The following is a 14,305-nucleotide window of genomic DNA, read 5'->3' on the forward strand; positions in this document are numbered from 1 at the left end:
TAATTATCGCAAACTGATTAATTATAATCTTTATTTTATTCTGTGATAACTAATAGCTGCGTATTAAAATGCTTTTATATAGAAAGAACGATTTCATCGAAATACCTAAAAACTAAATATAAATCTGAATATAATTTTGTTGTATCATCAAAATAATTAAGTAGAACGCAAGCATAATAATGTTGCAAATATGCAGTGATGAAAAATTAATCATTCTATATAATACCTAATTTTTTATGATTTAATAAAATTATTTCTAGATGTGTGTTTAGCTAAATTTCTTTTCAATTACTTTACGAAACTATTCTTTCCATATAGGTTTGCATCTTATACACACTTTACAAAAATGTATATTTATAACAATGTTAAATTAATTTTTATTTAAACTCTTTCAGATCTGGATTTTTTTAAGAAACGGGACATACATCGTTTTTATTATTTTCGAAGGTTTAGAATAGCTGATCACTAGATACAAAAATGAGGTCAAAACATAAAAATTCAAAATAGCAGCAAATCCAAGAAATAAAATATTATATTATAATGAAATTATTCATAATGAAATTTTTGGGTTACTAAACACAAAAATAATATCAAAACATAAAAACTTATGACATATTAGTTAAATTTTGACAACGGATTTGTGTTCAGCAAGCAAAAACACGTCGGAAATGATTATTTATACTTGTGTTGCAAAAGAAAAGGTCAAATTATTTTATGATTGTATTTATCATAACGTTTGTCAGTTAAAATTTAGATACTTTTCCTTTAAAAATATATTAATATTAATTTAATATAATCATGTGTACACAGAGAAGAGTTATGCATTGTAAAATATCATATAGATTACATATCATATATTACAAACGAAATATAAAGTTACTAAAAAATATAATTACTAAAATCACAATATTTTTTCGTAGTTTACTTTGATAATTGCGAAATTATTATATCAAAATCTATATTCTTATACACGTTTCATTTTTAATTGGAAGAATTCCTGTGTAATAATTTTTCTTGACTTATGATTTAATAATGATCTTAGAATAATTTTTTTTAACTTCTTAATTTTTTTAACTTTTTAATTTATTAAAACTTTTTTCATATAAAGCTACTTTAATGGAATAGTTAAAAATATTCTTTCTGCTATATCTCTAAGTTTGAATATGATTTAGTTAAAAAATAATCATGAATTAGTTTTTAAAATATCTAAAATAGAAACTGATTCTATATTTACTAAGAGATAGAGATTAAGTAAGAGAGAGAGAGAGAGAAGAGAAAAGAGAAGACCGTAAACCAAAATCACCATTAGTAAACGAATTAAAATATGTAGGAAATTATATTGCTATTTTTACGCTTCTTTTTGATAGAAGAATTTCCCTGTAAAGACCGTTGATGTAAACTTAAGAATATTTTGAGTAGCATGCGTTAGTCATCGTATAATACTTGTTATTAGATTATTTTGTTGTAAATCGTGTAAAGAATTTATTTTTTTCTTCTTTTGTATTTTTGATTATTATTTTCTAAAGAATTCCCCTGTTTTGTGCATCACTAATGAGCGGCTATTATATAACGTGAGATGTGACCATCATGTGATTTATGATACATATTAAAGAAATACAGTTGCGCCGCGATCGAGATTCCCGACACCGCAAACGTAAGCGGAAAGATGCTCGCTTTAACTTGTGCTCTAGCATCCTCTATTTTTAGTACGTAACGGTACCGAAAGAATTACATATACACACACAAATGTGATAATGAGAAATTTTAAAGTTTATCCCTACATGCAAACGAATCGCGTCTACGAATCATAAATAATTAATATTATATAAAAGTGAACGAATTGTAAACAAATATTTGATGAAAACACAACGCTAGGAACAACCATGCATCATAAAATGTCAAAAATATAATTTCCATTATATTTTTATGATATTTTAATGCAATTTAGTCTAAAATGATAAATATTAATATTAATAATCAAATTTTAATATAAATAATTAAATTTTGATTATTTATATTATTAAAAAGAAATTAAAAACTAGGCCTGTTTTTTTTTAACTGAACTTTTGCACCAGTTCATCTTTCTTCCTCTTCTTTCTTCTTGGAGAGAAAAGGAAGAAAAATGAACTGGTGCAAAAATTTAGTTAAAAAGAACAGATAATACAAAAATTATACATTTAAATATTTTTAAAAATTCAATAGAACACGGATGATCATATATAATGTCACAAATTTGTGCTTAACTGATGATCGGTAATGTCGCAATTTTTGCTTGATTTATAAAATAAAAAAGCACCGAAATTATCAGCACCGAATTAATTAGTCTTTTTACATTATCGACAAAATCGCTGGGCCGGAGCCTCTATTAAACATGATCTCAGAAACAAGTGCCTATAATTAAATAAGAAGAAGAATCAACAAGATCCCGATCGATGAAATCTACAGCTAATTGCATAATATTCATACGTAGCTATTCAACACTAAATCATTAATCAGATCAAACATTTCATATATTACGATCATTACGATTATATCAATGAATTGATAGGAATTTTGCAGTAATCATAAGAATAGTAGAAAGCAATTGATAATGAATAGTACTCTCTTTACATATACAAGATATTTTATAATATATTTTATATTAAAATGTATCATGACAAATTTTAAATCTCAAAAAATTTTTAATCAAAAGCTTTTTTATTATAAAAACATCTCAACAAGAACTATCAAAATATCCATGATAAAAACTTATAGATAAGCGTAAATGATAAGTTTCAATGTTTCTTAAATATTTCACTGAATGCACTGATTATTAACCTGGATCTATAATAAGTGTTTTAAGTCTCGACATTAGTGACAAGTCTCATTTATATCTCATTTGTAGTGCAGCTACATATACATATATTAGGTGTAATAAAAATAATGGATTTCTTTTTACTACACCTAATACTTGCACTCTATCAAAACTACCATACATATTATCTTGTAGAAAAAATATTTTGCAATGAAACTCGTTTTGATTATATTTTACGAAGCTACGAAGCCTATTAAAAAACCAAATTTTGCAATTTAATTCTTAAAAACATAATAAATAAAATGATATGGCCCTTATTTATGGTGCGGATACATATTTTTATGTTAATATTTTATCTCCTAAAAGTAATACGTCACAAGTAATACGTCAAAAATAATACGTCACAAAACCTTTGTTTCTTTTTTTATGAAGCAAAGATGCGTACAGAACCGGTTTTGCAAATTGGTTTTTGAAAAATTATAATAAATAAAATTATATGCACAATTGCATTTTACTTATTTTTGTTTTTAATTAACATGTTAAAAAAACTTATTTTATAACTTATTTTATGTTAAAAACTTATTTTTATAAAACTCAAATAAATATGCTGAATTTGTTAATAATAAAGTATTGTTGAATGAAACAAAATTAAATGATACAAAATTTAATATAGTTGTAATAAAAGAAAAACAGGAGTTCGCCAATTCATTTAATCGACTTTCTCGATAGTTGGTCCAGTGCCATCACTAGGATTAGATTCTGCTCCGCCAGTATCAGAGAAACCATCAGACGTTTCGCCACTTTGATATAATTCCGTGACAATGGGATTACATATGGCTTCCAATTCCTTCTGCTTGTCAACGAATTTTTCCTTCTCTGCCAATTGATTGGCTTCTAACCAAGAGATGACTTCATTGCACTTAAAAAGAACTTTCTCCTTATCGGACGCATCGATCTTATCTTTAATTGTGTCTATCATATTCTTCATGTTGGAGCAGTATAACTCGAGAGCATTTTTGGCGGAAATCCTCTCCCGCTGTTGCTCGTCTTCCGATCGGTACTTTTCGTCTTCGTTTACCGTCTTCTCTATGTCTTCCTTCGACAAACAACTCTTGTCATTTGTAATTTTGATGTTATTTTTTTTGCCCGTAGATTTCTCGATTGCAGAGACATTCGATACGTCTGCAAAACAAAATACAAAAATTTGAAATATAGAATACGTTTAAATTATAATATATTATAACAATTAATTGAATAATGAATATGAAGTAGCTACAAAATAGCTTCTGAATTTTTGGAATCCTGGTGGAGTCACTGACTAGAACAATGCTATAAACTTGAATGTCTACCTTCGCATCCCTAAGTACCTTTCTCCACATTTGAGTTCGAGAGTGCTCCTAAACAGATTGGCATAAAGCTCCTCATATCTAGGTCTGATGACTGACGTATAGAAATCAATATTCTCAAACAACGAATCAATCTCGATGTTTGCCTGCATCAACGAACTCAACATTCTTCTCGCCTTCTCATATTGCGCGAACAATCCTATGTATATTTCACCGACGTATCTCATGCACACATACATAATTTTTTATAAAACAATAGCATTGTAATTAGACATCCAAGTCTAATTTTAAAAACTCCATAATTGTTAACTGTCTGTGTTGTGTAAATTATTAGTCTGTGGACTACAATTTTGTAAATATAGATTACAAAATTTTTATATCGAACAAATATTATGATATTTTGACAGTTCTAATGTCATATTGGGTTAAAAAATGAAGAAGATTTAGAATCTCTTTTAGAAGGCCAGCTCGTTTTTGTTTGGAGTCAAAAAAATAATCATAAATTTAAAAAAAAATAACGATTATAGCTATCAATTTAAAGCTCGAACATACATTTTATTTATACTTAAAGAAATATCCATAAATTTTTACAAGCGAAAATAATAAAAAATGAATGAGATCAACAAGATGAATACTCCAAAATCCATTTTCACCAAATTGCTGTCACTGTAGGAAGGGACCTGTTACCACACATCCCAATAGTACATTCACTTATATCGGCTAGTGCTTAATAATTTTTTACTGTTTTGCCGACAGGAATACTTTATTTTAAATTGGCCAATCAGTGATATGCTATCAGAACCCTCTTTCACTGTACAACCAAAATGAGTTGTCTAAAACAAAAAAAAACAAATTAATTTATTTTGGTAATGTTAATTAATTATGTTAAATCTAATGAAATTAAAAAAAAATTAAGTAATGGGAATTTTAATAGATCCTAAATATGAAGTGCTGACATGATAGACAGCGAATAATGTTGTAATTAAATAAACATGTTCTTTTCTATGTGAAGATGCTTCATACAATAATGTTATAATGCCAATGTTCTTTTTATATGTTTTTAAGAAAAATGCATTAAAAATTTTCATTAGAGAATATTTGTTTTATTTTATACTTACAATAGGTTTTCTATAATCAATAATTCCTGGACCATAAAAGGAGTCTTCATCTTTATAAATATCATTGGATTGGATAGATTGTCCATTGTATGTTGTCGGTTAGGTTGTCTTTTAGACTATTCTTTCGATGTGTGGCACATTATTTGCTGTCTATCATGTCAGCACTTCATATTTAGGATCTATTCAAATTCCCATTACTTTACAAAAAATCGAATAACTTTCATATATCAGACGCCAGCAACATTGCAATTTCGATTGTTTGTTTTGAATCACAATGAAGGTATTTTGGCGCTAAATGTAATGACTTTCACATGTATTCATCCACATATATGTATGTATAAAGGTAAGGAGAAAACATCTGCTAATCTAAATCTGTATATTTTAGAATAACAAAAGCCAGGTATATAATATACACCAGCCAGGTTTGAAGAATCAAAATCTTATCTTTTATCTCTTGAAACCGGATCATTCAAACTGCTACAACTCCAACAATCAAGTATATTCTGAGAAATATTCTTTAATAGTTGTTATTTGAAAAAGTGTAATAAAAGTTATTTTTTATTCCAGAAACGAGCTGGTCTCCTTAAAAACGAACATTATTATAAAAATAATAAAAATACCTTCACAAGTATCCCTCTGATTTTCATCTCGCTCAAGTTGATCAAACCGACGCACTTCGTACCGATCGAGTATACGGTATATATTGCTTCGAGACACACCGAACGAACGAGCTATATGGCACACATTCTTTCCATTTTCATATGCTCGCAGAATTTTCTCCTCAATGCAAGCACGCTTTTTTACACCACGTTGTCGTCTAAATGATGGAGTTACGAACACTGATCCTGTTTCACGTAAACGATGGATACATCTCAGAATAGAGCTGGAATTGGGTTGTTTGCGTCCGGGAAATCGTTCCGCATAGAGACGGCTTGTTGCATGACTGTTTCCTCCGCATGCACCGTATGTAATAACCATGTCAATGTATTCATGAGCACTATATGCCATGTTCTCGCAATAAATACAATTCTGGAGTACACGCACCTCGAGAACACTGAACGAACTGGGCTTGGGCTCACCACAAACTTCTATATATTAAGGCTAATTCTACAATGTGCTCTTTGTTTCCTGTTTCTTGCCATTTGTCTCTTGTCTTATTGACCAAAAAGGCAAGAGACAAACAGAGACAAACAGCAAGAAACAGGAAACAAAGAGCACATTGTAGAATTAGCCTAACACTTGACTGTGTAATCACCGCGACCATGTTGGAATTGTGACGATATAAGCTAAAAATGACGACTTTTCTTGTATACCATTTGTAAATAAAGAAAGTTTGAAATGAAATAATAAGATTGCTTTAAAAAGGTAAAAATGAACCGAGTCTCTCCTTATCTCCCCTCACAATCAATAAATAATCGTAAAAGGCACGTAAAGTGAAGACAGGAAACGGACTATTTGACAGCTATTAAAAATAGTAAAAAATATGCTTTTACGTATGAAATTCCAAGACAACTTGAGTCTTTTCCATTTTTACGACTTTAATAAGTATGAGATAAGTCAGTTTCACAATTAAGTACATAATAAAGAAACGGCATGCAAAAAAAGGTTTCGCGTTGACTAATTCAATTACTAATCCAGCAAGAAAAAAAGCATCGTACACCGCTGACTTTATTCTCCTAACATGCTGCCTCAGCTGCCTGCCGGTAGCACAATATATATAGTCACAGTATATACAGTATACACGCAACTCTCTTGATTTTGTTTCCCAAAATGGAGTGCGCATGCGTGAAATAAGTAAGTTGCCCCGTCTCATTTTCTCTTTTTTTGTTGCTCTTTTTCTTTCTCTATTTAAATGAGCGTTTTAATAGGCACTTTCAAATTGACAAAGCGGCTAGTCTACTCGCCAAACAAATAAACATAATTGTTTCTTATAGATCCAGCCAATCACATTTAATCGAGCAATAGCCGCTTTATCCGACTTGAACACGCCCAATGTTCCACTTAGGGCCGATTGTTCCATCTTTTAATAAATTTTACCTATTGGATAAGTAGCAAGATTATCCAATCACATGCGCGGATTATTATCAGATTTACCTCATAGATAAAATTTATCAAAAGATGGAACAATCGGCCTTTAAACATTTCTTTTTCAAGCATACATGGTTCAGAATAGAAATTTAGAAGGAAGTATTACGTGTATTGTCCATTTGATGAAATGTATGAGAAACCTAGAGAGATTGGTCTAATTTTTATGAAAAAGTGATTTTTGTGAAAAAGTGAACAAAAATAATATAGAAAACCGAGCAAGAATGTTGTAGAATGCTTGTAATTGGAATGGGTCTTCTATAATAAGCCATTAGTCATAAATCAAAAGTCAGAAACTAAAAATGAAGGACTGTGATTGGTTAATTTTTAGCTTCTGACTTCTGATTTATGACTAATGGTTTATTGTAGAATGCGTGTAAAGGCCGCAGCACAGACTTTTGTATAACGCATAACGCATAGTGCATAAACGAATCAACTAATCAGAATCTTCCCTTTCTTCCTATTCCATAGAAAAGAAGAATTTCGATTGGTTGATTCTCTTATACACTATGTATGCGTTATGCAAGAGTCTGTGCTGCGGCCATAAGTTACAAGCGTATGTAAGTGTGTAGTATGGAATCAGTTACATTCGACTGTGACTCAACAATATATCTTACAGTTTTAAAGCTCACTCCATCTAAGTATTGTATTTCATACAATTCAAAGGATCATTCAGGACTTAAACTCTTATAATTGTCATTTTGTCATTTATTAAATGTCGAACAAGGAAGTGCCGAAAGCATCCTACCGACGCGTCCGTAATGTAATTGTATAAATACTGTGAAAAGATGTGATTGTATAATATTGTGAAAAGATTTACATTTTAATGATTACGAATTAAATTATGAACACAATGGCACAAAGAAAATCCAACGTATGGAATTTTTTTAAAATATGTAGTGATGATGAAAGAAAAGCTGACTGTATTCTTTGTGAAACTACATCACGAAAACAAATTGTAAGAGGAAAATCACGTAAATTATTCTCGACTAAACCATTATGGAACCATTTGAAAAGTAAACATCCTTTGATAATGAAAACCTTAGATGGAGAAATAAATGTCAGTGAGAATATTAAAGTTGAAATAGATGACTATCCAATTTCTAACTCTTTATCTACAACAATGACTTCAAAATCTTATGATTCTTTATCTACAACAATAACATCAGAATCTTGTGAAAACTTTGTGTCAGAAACTTGTGTTTACCTCCAAGAGAAAGATTCCAAAAATTTTTTATCCTGTGAAACACAGCCTACTTTACAGTGTATAATTAAGGAAGAAGAAATGTGGTCTTTGGATGATTCAAGATCAGTCAATATAACTAAAAGGATAGGTATGTTTTATTTTTATATTTATTTTTAAAAATTACTGTATTTCATATAAATGAATATTTACACTATTTTGGAAGTATTGTCATATCATAGTATAAACATTGTAAGAATTATTAAATCGAAATAGTATTCTTGAATAATATAGATTTTATAAAATTAATATTATCATTGTTATTATAATACAAATATGCAACTACATATATTCATTTAGAATACGGTCGAGTTGCCACTACAAATGCTTTGAAGCATTTTTGATTGGTCAATCAAATGCTTCGAAGCATTTATAGTGGCAATTCCAACCTCCCTTAATGAAAGGAATTTTTTCTTTATTATTATTTTGATTTAGCAATGTCTCTACTTGCAATATAAATCCATTATATTTTTCAATTGTATATTTTAGGTGAAATGATAGCACTTGATGCTGAAGCATTCACATTAGTTGAACGAAAAGGCTTTGAAAGGTTAATAAAATATTTAGCACCGCAGTATCCTCTACCTTGCAGAACGTATTTTTCTGACAAAATTATACCACAGTTGCATGAAACTTTGAAAACACGTATTTGTAAAAAATTAGCTACTGCAACATACATATCGTTCTGTACTAATATCTGGACTTGTTCAGCAAACAATGAGGCAATTATAAGTTTAACAGCTCACTTTATACGAAGTGATGATATGGAGAGAGAAACATATGTTCTCAGTGTGAAACACTTTTCTGATAGCCATGCTGTTAATATAGATCAAATATTAAATGATATAATGGAAGAATGGCATATAAGTTCTAATCAAATTCACCTGATTTTAAGAGATAACGCCTCTAATATGATTGTTGGAAGTAGTATGTATTATTTAATATTAATAAGTTTATATTGGATGCATTCAAATATATACTACAACCGCTGAGTGTTCAATGAGCTCATGCATCTGTCTCTTTTTTTTGGATTTAATGGAATATGCCAATTATATATAATAGATACAAAGAATTCACTGAGCGACTGTACTGAATGTATTCATTAGAATATATATTTTTTAAGTAACCTAGTTATTTTTGATTTTAAATTAGCGATATTGATTATGTTATATATCTTACAGGTATGTTAGGAGAGAATATAGGATGTGTTATTCACACTTTACAACTTGTAATTCATGATTGCATTTTAAAAAATCAAAAGTTTATTGAAATTTTAAGAAAATGTCGAAAAATTATTGAACATTTTAACCATTCTTCACTCGCTTACTCGAAACTCAGTAGTATTCAGAAAATTTTAAAATTGCCAAATCATAAATTAATCTACGATGATACAACACGATGGAATTCTACATTTTATATGTTGTCAAGTCTTCACGAACAACGACAAGCGATAACTGCATATGCTGCGGATAGAGACATACCAACCCTTACAGTTATGCAGTGGAGTATAGTAGAAAATGTTTTACATGTTCTCCAACCATTTGAAGAAATAACTAAAATATTAAGTTCTGATTGCGAGACAATTGGATACATTATTCCGGCAGTTGTTATTCTACATTCGTATCTTTCAAAACGACAGAAGGATGCTGGAATAGTAATGTTGAAGGAAGAACTCAAGAAAGCAATGGAAGAACGATTTTTCATTTCTACAGGTATTATTTTAATAAGTTCATTATTTTAATGAATTTCAATGTTATTTTTTTTTCTTTGAAATAAATGGATCAATTTTTTTTGTCATACAGGATTCAAGGATCGAAAATGTTTTGTACTAGCTACGGTTTTAGATCCAAGATTTAAAACAAAGTTTTTGACAGATGAAAATAAGGTCAAACAATGGATTATTACCGAATTGCTTGAAATGAATAGTACAATCATTGAAGATGATAAAAACAATATGCAAAGTCATGATAATCTTCTTCAAAAACAAGATATTAGTGAAACACAAGATGATATTTGGAAGTGCTTCGATGATATAATAAACAATTCAAAATCAGATAATGATAACAATTTTGAGGATTCATCAAGCGAGACGTTTAACAGACAATCCAGTGATAGAACTGAGAAAATTGCAATTTACAATGCTGAATTAACAAAATACCTGACGCTACCTCTGTCACCAAGAAATGAAGATCCCTTAATATGGTGGAAAACTCATGTTTTAGAATATCCTAATCTCAAAACTTTAGTTTTGAAATACTTGAGTGCTCCACCATCTTCCGTGCATTCGGAAAGACTTTTCAACGCAGGAAAATTAGTTTATTCCGATAATCGAAATAAATTATCACCGAAAAATGCTGAAATATTATTGTTTATCATGAAAAATTTATTAATATTAAATTTTGATTACTGAGCAATGTCTACGGTGACCAGTGTCATGTCCGGTTTTTCCTGGACATTTTTTTTTTTTGCGTTTGAGGCAGTAATCTCAAATTGTGAGATTTTCCGACGCATGCACAATAACATAATGCAGTAGCATACAGACATATGAATCGGAAAAACTTAATATCGTTATATCTCTCACAGAAATAAAATAGGAAATATGAAAGGAAGTATTAAAAGATATTGTACAAATTTTTATAAAATAAGTAATATAATGACTTCATTGATTCTTTATATTTGCCGACTTATTATATGAATATCAACATTTGATACGTAAGAAAAAATGCAAAAAGCCTTTTTAGTATTTTTGAAAATACATATTTCGGAAACTAAAAATTACAAAAATGCTTATTGAATATTATAAGCACAGATAGATGAATCTACCAAGAATATTTGACAGAGTGTCTTATGTATATTTTGTGGAAATACTAGAAATATAACAAAATTTTCTAATTAAATAATATAATAGCAGAATGATTATAAAAATTTAGCAAAATGTGTTTCTTACTAAGATATTTTAAGGTGTATTTATATCAATTACACACGAGTCAATTGCGCAAAAGCCAATCACAGCACTAGAAAAAAAATAAAAACTGCACAGAAGTCGCTATGATTGACAGTGGGCAATTACAACAGTGTGCAAATGAATCACTCTCTATTTTAACGGTAACTAAATTGTAATTAAAAATTATATTAATGCCCATTTCTATCACTGCAGTTTAACTTTAATATTGGTTCAACTAACTATTCATCTTTTTATAATTTTAAGAATAATCTACATTAGTAGAAATGGGCATAAGGGTCACTTTATGATTTGCTGATTAGTTTAATCGGCCGATTAGTTCATTGGAATTAGCCAATCGCATCTACTATCAAATAAAATGATAAATGCGATTGACCAATTCCAATAGACTAATCGGCCGATTAAGCTAATCGACGAATCGCGTAAAGTGATTCCAATTATAATTGTAATTACTTATTGAATGCACAACCGCTCACTGAGCGCTTAGGAAGCTTTTTCGTCTGGTTGGTCTATATCTTAGGATCTAACAGAATGTACCAATCAAATGAAGAAAACGCAATGAACGGTTGCGCATTTGGATGCACCTAAGTATCAACTCTATAAATTTCATGTTCCATGGTTAATACACGTCATTGGTCATTGCTGATGTGATCCAATGTAATCGTACTTCGTAAATTTTTACTTGCGAAATGCGAATTTGAGATTATTTGGACACAAATTATTGACGTTAGCAATCAAAATCTTTTTTTGTGCAAACAAAATGGAGGCGTTGTATCATCAAACCAATAAACTAATACAAGAAACGCAGCACATTTTCTCGCAGCTCGAGAGAAAGACATCCGACACGGATCTGCAGGAAGTGAAGCAAACTATCGAGGACAAAATCACTCTTATCAACAGGTAGTTAGAGTTAGTCATGATATTTGAAAATTGCTTACCACTAAATTTGTATGATTTGATCAGTAATTGCGAACGACTCGACGTGCTATGCCTCAAGGGTCCAATGTCGCAAAGGCAGAACAACAGAATGAGAGTGGATCAGCTCAAGTATGATAGTCGTCATCTCAGCGCTGCCTTGAACTCCTGGTACAATCACGTGATGCGACAACAGAGAGAGGAGGCGGAGAGAGAGGCTTTACTGGCCAGGAAGTTTACCACTAATGACCACGTGGACATCTTCATTGATCACACTGTGCAACATAATAACAGCTTGCACAATGCCGTCCATGGTATAGATGACCTACTGCACCAAGGTAGCAACGTTTTGGATAACTTGAGATCTCAGAGAATAACGTTAAAGGGAGCCCACAAACGTTTGATAGACATTGGTAATACTTTGGGTCTTTCCAATACTACTATGAGGCTCATAGAGCAACGAGCTAAACAAGATGGATTTATTTTAGTCGCCGGCATGACCTTCACTTGTATAGTAATTCTCTTGGTGATAATTTACCTTACTTAGACATTCCAAAGATTAGTACAATGTATTTGCGATTAATTGTAATTGATTATGCCATTTATATATATTTGTTAGTTTTCATCACAATTGCTATCAATGCTTATGAAAAAGATAATAATCTTTGTAGCTATTTAGAACTACATTCCAAAACTTCCTTTCCGAGGAAAATTTTACTCAAAATCTATAGTGCATGTAATTATAGCATAGAGTAAAATCTTTCTTGGAGAGAAAGTTTTGGAACGTAGCCTAAGATTATTTACTCAAGTATTTACTGTAAGCTGTAAGAATATTATGTATGTAAATATAGATACTAAATGACTGTAAATGAAATTTTTTAAATGTTATTTACTATATTTGTGCTAAGGTACAACGTATTTTTTATTGTAAAAATCAGTGTTGATAATATTTATTGTACACTTATATTTAGCAACGATTGTTGAAGTTTTCTCGAATGTTATATTAATAAAATTATTCGTATTTTTAATGGAAAAGATTCTAATAATGCTATCTAATAATTATAAGAATATAATTTATATATAAGTAATATACATTGATCTGCAGATATTAGCTATATATGCAAAAAGAATTTTGTTATTTTATTCTTTATGAATTCCTTTTGGTAGCTTCTTTAAATATTTATTATAAAATGTGCAATCCTGTATTTCCCTCATTTTTAGAATTTCTCTTTTTTGTTAAAATCTAAGAATTTTATCATGTTAATAAAATATAGACGGGTGCAAAAGAACGAAAGAAGAAGAAGAACACAGGCCGGTATTCATAGTCTATTCTTCAAAACCGTCTTAAAACGCTAATGCAGCCCTCTGAGTATGCGGAACTGTGGAACGTTCGTAATTAATCGTGGTTTCATTCCGCCGATTTCGCTAAAATATTGTATGTTTTCCTAGTCCCATAAAGCGGAATTTCCGGAATGCGCAATTAGCGCTGACCAATCACAAGAATCTTCTCATAGATCACTTTCATTAGATCCACCGGAATAGCGTTTGTCATTGGCTCACATTGATTGCGTATCCATAAGTTCCGTTCAATGGGACATAGAAAAATCATTAGACATCCATTTTATTAACATCCATTTTATAACACCCTTAAAAATATGTATATAACTATGTTCAAACTTAAATTACTTATTTTACAATATTCTGATTCATTTATTTATTTAAAACATTTTTTAAAATTAAATTTTACATTTCAAGAGTTTTAAACGTCAAAATGTCATTGCATAGCTATTATTAGAAACATTGAAACTGAACGATGTCATTGTTATAACATAATATCATACC

General features: G+C 30.0%; 3 protein-coding genes across 11 annotated transcripts; 2 read left to right on the top strand and 1 right to left on the bottom strand.

Moving 5' to 3' along the window:
- Nucleotides 1-2,678: 2,678 nt before the first annotated feature.
- LOC105151490 (heat shock 70 kDa protein 1-like) lies at nt 2,679-7,033 on the bottom strand. 9 transcript variants are annotated; one of them, XM_087409328.1, is made up of 3 exons: nt 6,917-7,033; nt 5,879-6,346; nt 2,679-3,976 (listed from the first exon to the last, which is right to left on the bottom strand). In XM_087409328.1, exons 2-3 carry the CDS (start codon nt 6,264-6,266, stop codon nt 3,504-3,506), a joined length of 861 nt encoding a protein of 286 aa, XP_087265454.1. In that variant the 5' UTR covers nt 6,267-6,346; nt 6,917-7,033; the 3' UTR covers nt 2,679-3,503. The 9 variants fall into 9 exon arrangements, with proteins under 9 accessions (XP_087265454.1, XP_087265456.1, XP_087265453.1 ...); XM_087409330.1 differs by lacking the exon at nt 6,917-7,033 and adding an exon at nt 6,752-6,879; XM_087409327.1 differs by lacking the exon at nt 6,917-7,033 and adding an exon at nt 6,514-6,654.
- An 843-nt stretch (nt 7,034-7,876) lies between these two features.
- Nucleotides 7,877-11,618, top strand: LOC105151489 (zinc finger BED domain-containing protein 4). Its single transcript, XM_011065216.2, has 4 exons — nt 7,877-8,677; nt 9,076-9,513; nt 9,768-10,298; nt 10,389-11,618. Exons 1-4 carry the CDS (start codon nt 8,188-8,190, stop codon nt 10,994-10,996), a joined length of 2,067 nt encoding a protein of 688 aa, XP_011063518.1. The 5' UTR covers nt 7,877-8,187; the 3' UTR covers nt 10,997-11,618.
- A 138-nt stretch (nt 11,619-11,756) lies between these two features.
- Membrin (Golgi SNAP receptor complex member 2) lies at nt 11,757-13,498 on the top strand. Its single transcript, XM_011065215.2, has 2 exons — nt 11,757-12,448; nt 12,512-13,498. Exons 1-2 carry the CDS (start codon nt 12,309-12,311, stop codon nt 13,008-13,010), a joined length of 639 nt encoding a protein of 212 aa, XP_011063517.1. The 5' UTR covers nt 11,757-12,308; the 3' UTR covers nt 13,011-13,498.
- The last annotated feature ends 807 nt before the right edge of the window (nt 13,499-14,305 follow it).

Source organism: Acromyrmex echinatior, chromosome 9 (genome assembly GCF_024713525.1).
Source record: "Acromyrmex echinatior isolate Ae372 chromosome 9, ASM2471352v2, whole genome shotgun sequence".
NCBI classification, from domain to species: Eukaryota; Metazoa; Arthropoda; class Insecta; order Hymenoptera; family Formicidae; genus Acromyrmex; species Acromyrmex echinatior.

Excerpts from the sequence above, each read along its gene's own strand:
- LOC105151490 (XM_087409328.1), bottom strand. The coding sequence starts at position 6,266 with ATGGCATATAGTGCTCATGAATACATTGACATGGTTATTACATACGGT. Across the intron at positions 3,977-5,878 it reads TCAGAGGGATACTTGTGAAG|ACGTATCGAATGTCTCTGCA; the intron begins GTATTTTTATTA and ends TTTGTTTTGCAG.
- LOC105151489 (XM_011065216.2), top strand. The coding sequence starts at position 8,188 with ATGAACACAATGGCACAAAGAAAATCCAACGTATGGAATTTTTTTAAA. Across the intron at positions 8,678-9,075 it reads CAATATAACTAAAAGGATAG|GTGAAATGATAGCACTTGAT; the intron begins GTATGTTTTATT and ends TGTATATTTTAG. Across the intron at positions 10,299-10,388 it reads ACGATTTTTCATTTCTACAG|GATTCAAGGATCGAAAATGT; the intron begins GTATTATTTTAA and ends TTTGTCATACAG.
- Membrin (XM_011065215.2), top strand. The coding sequence starts at position 12,309 with ATGGAGGCGTTGTATCATCAAACCAATAAACTAATACAAGAAACGCAG. Across the intron at positions 12,449-12,511 it reads AAAATCACTCTTATCAACAG|TAATTGCGAACGACTCGACG; the intron begins GTAGTTAGAGTT and ends TGATTTGATCAG.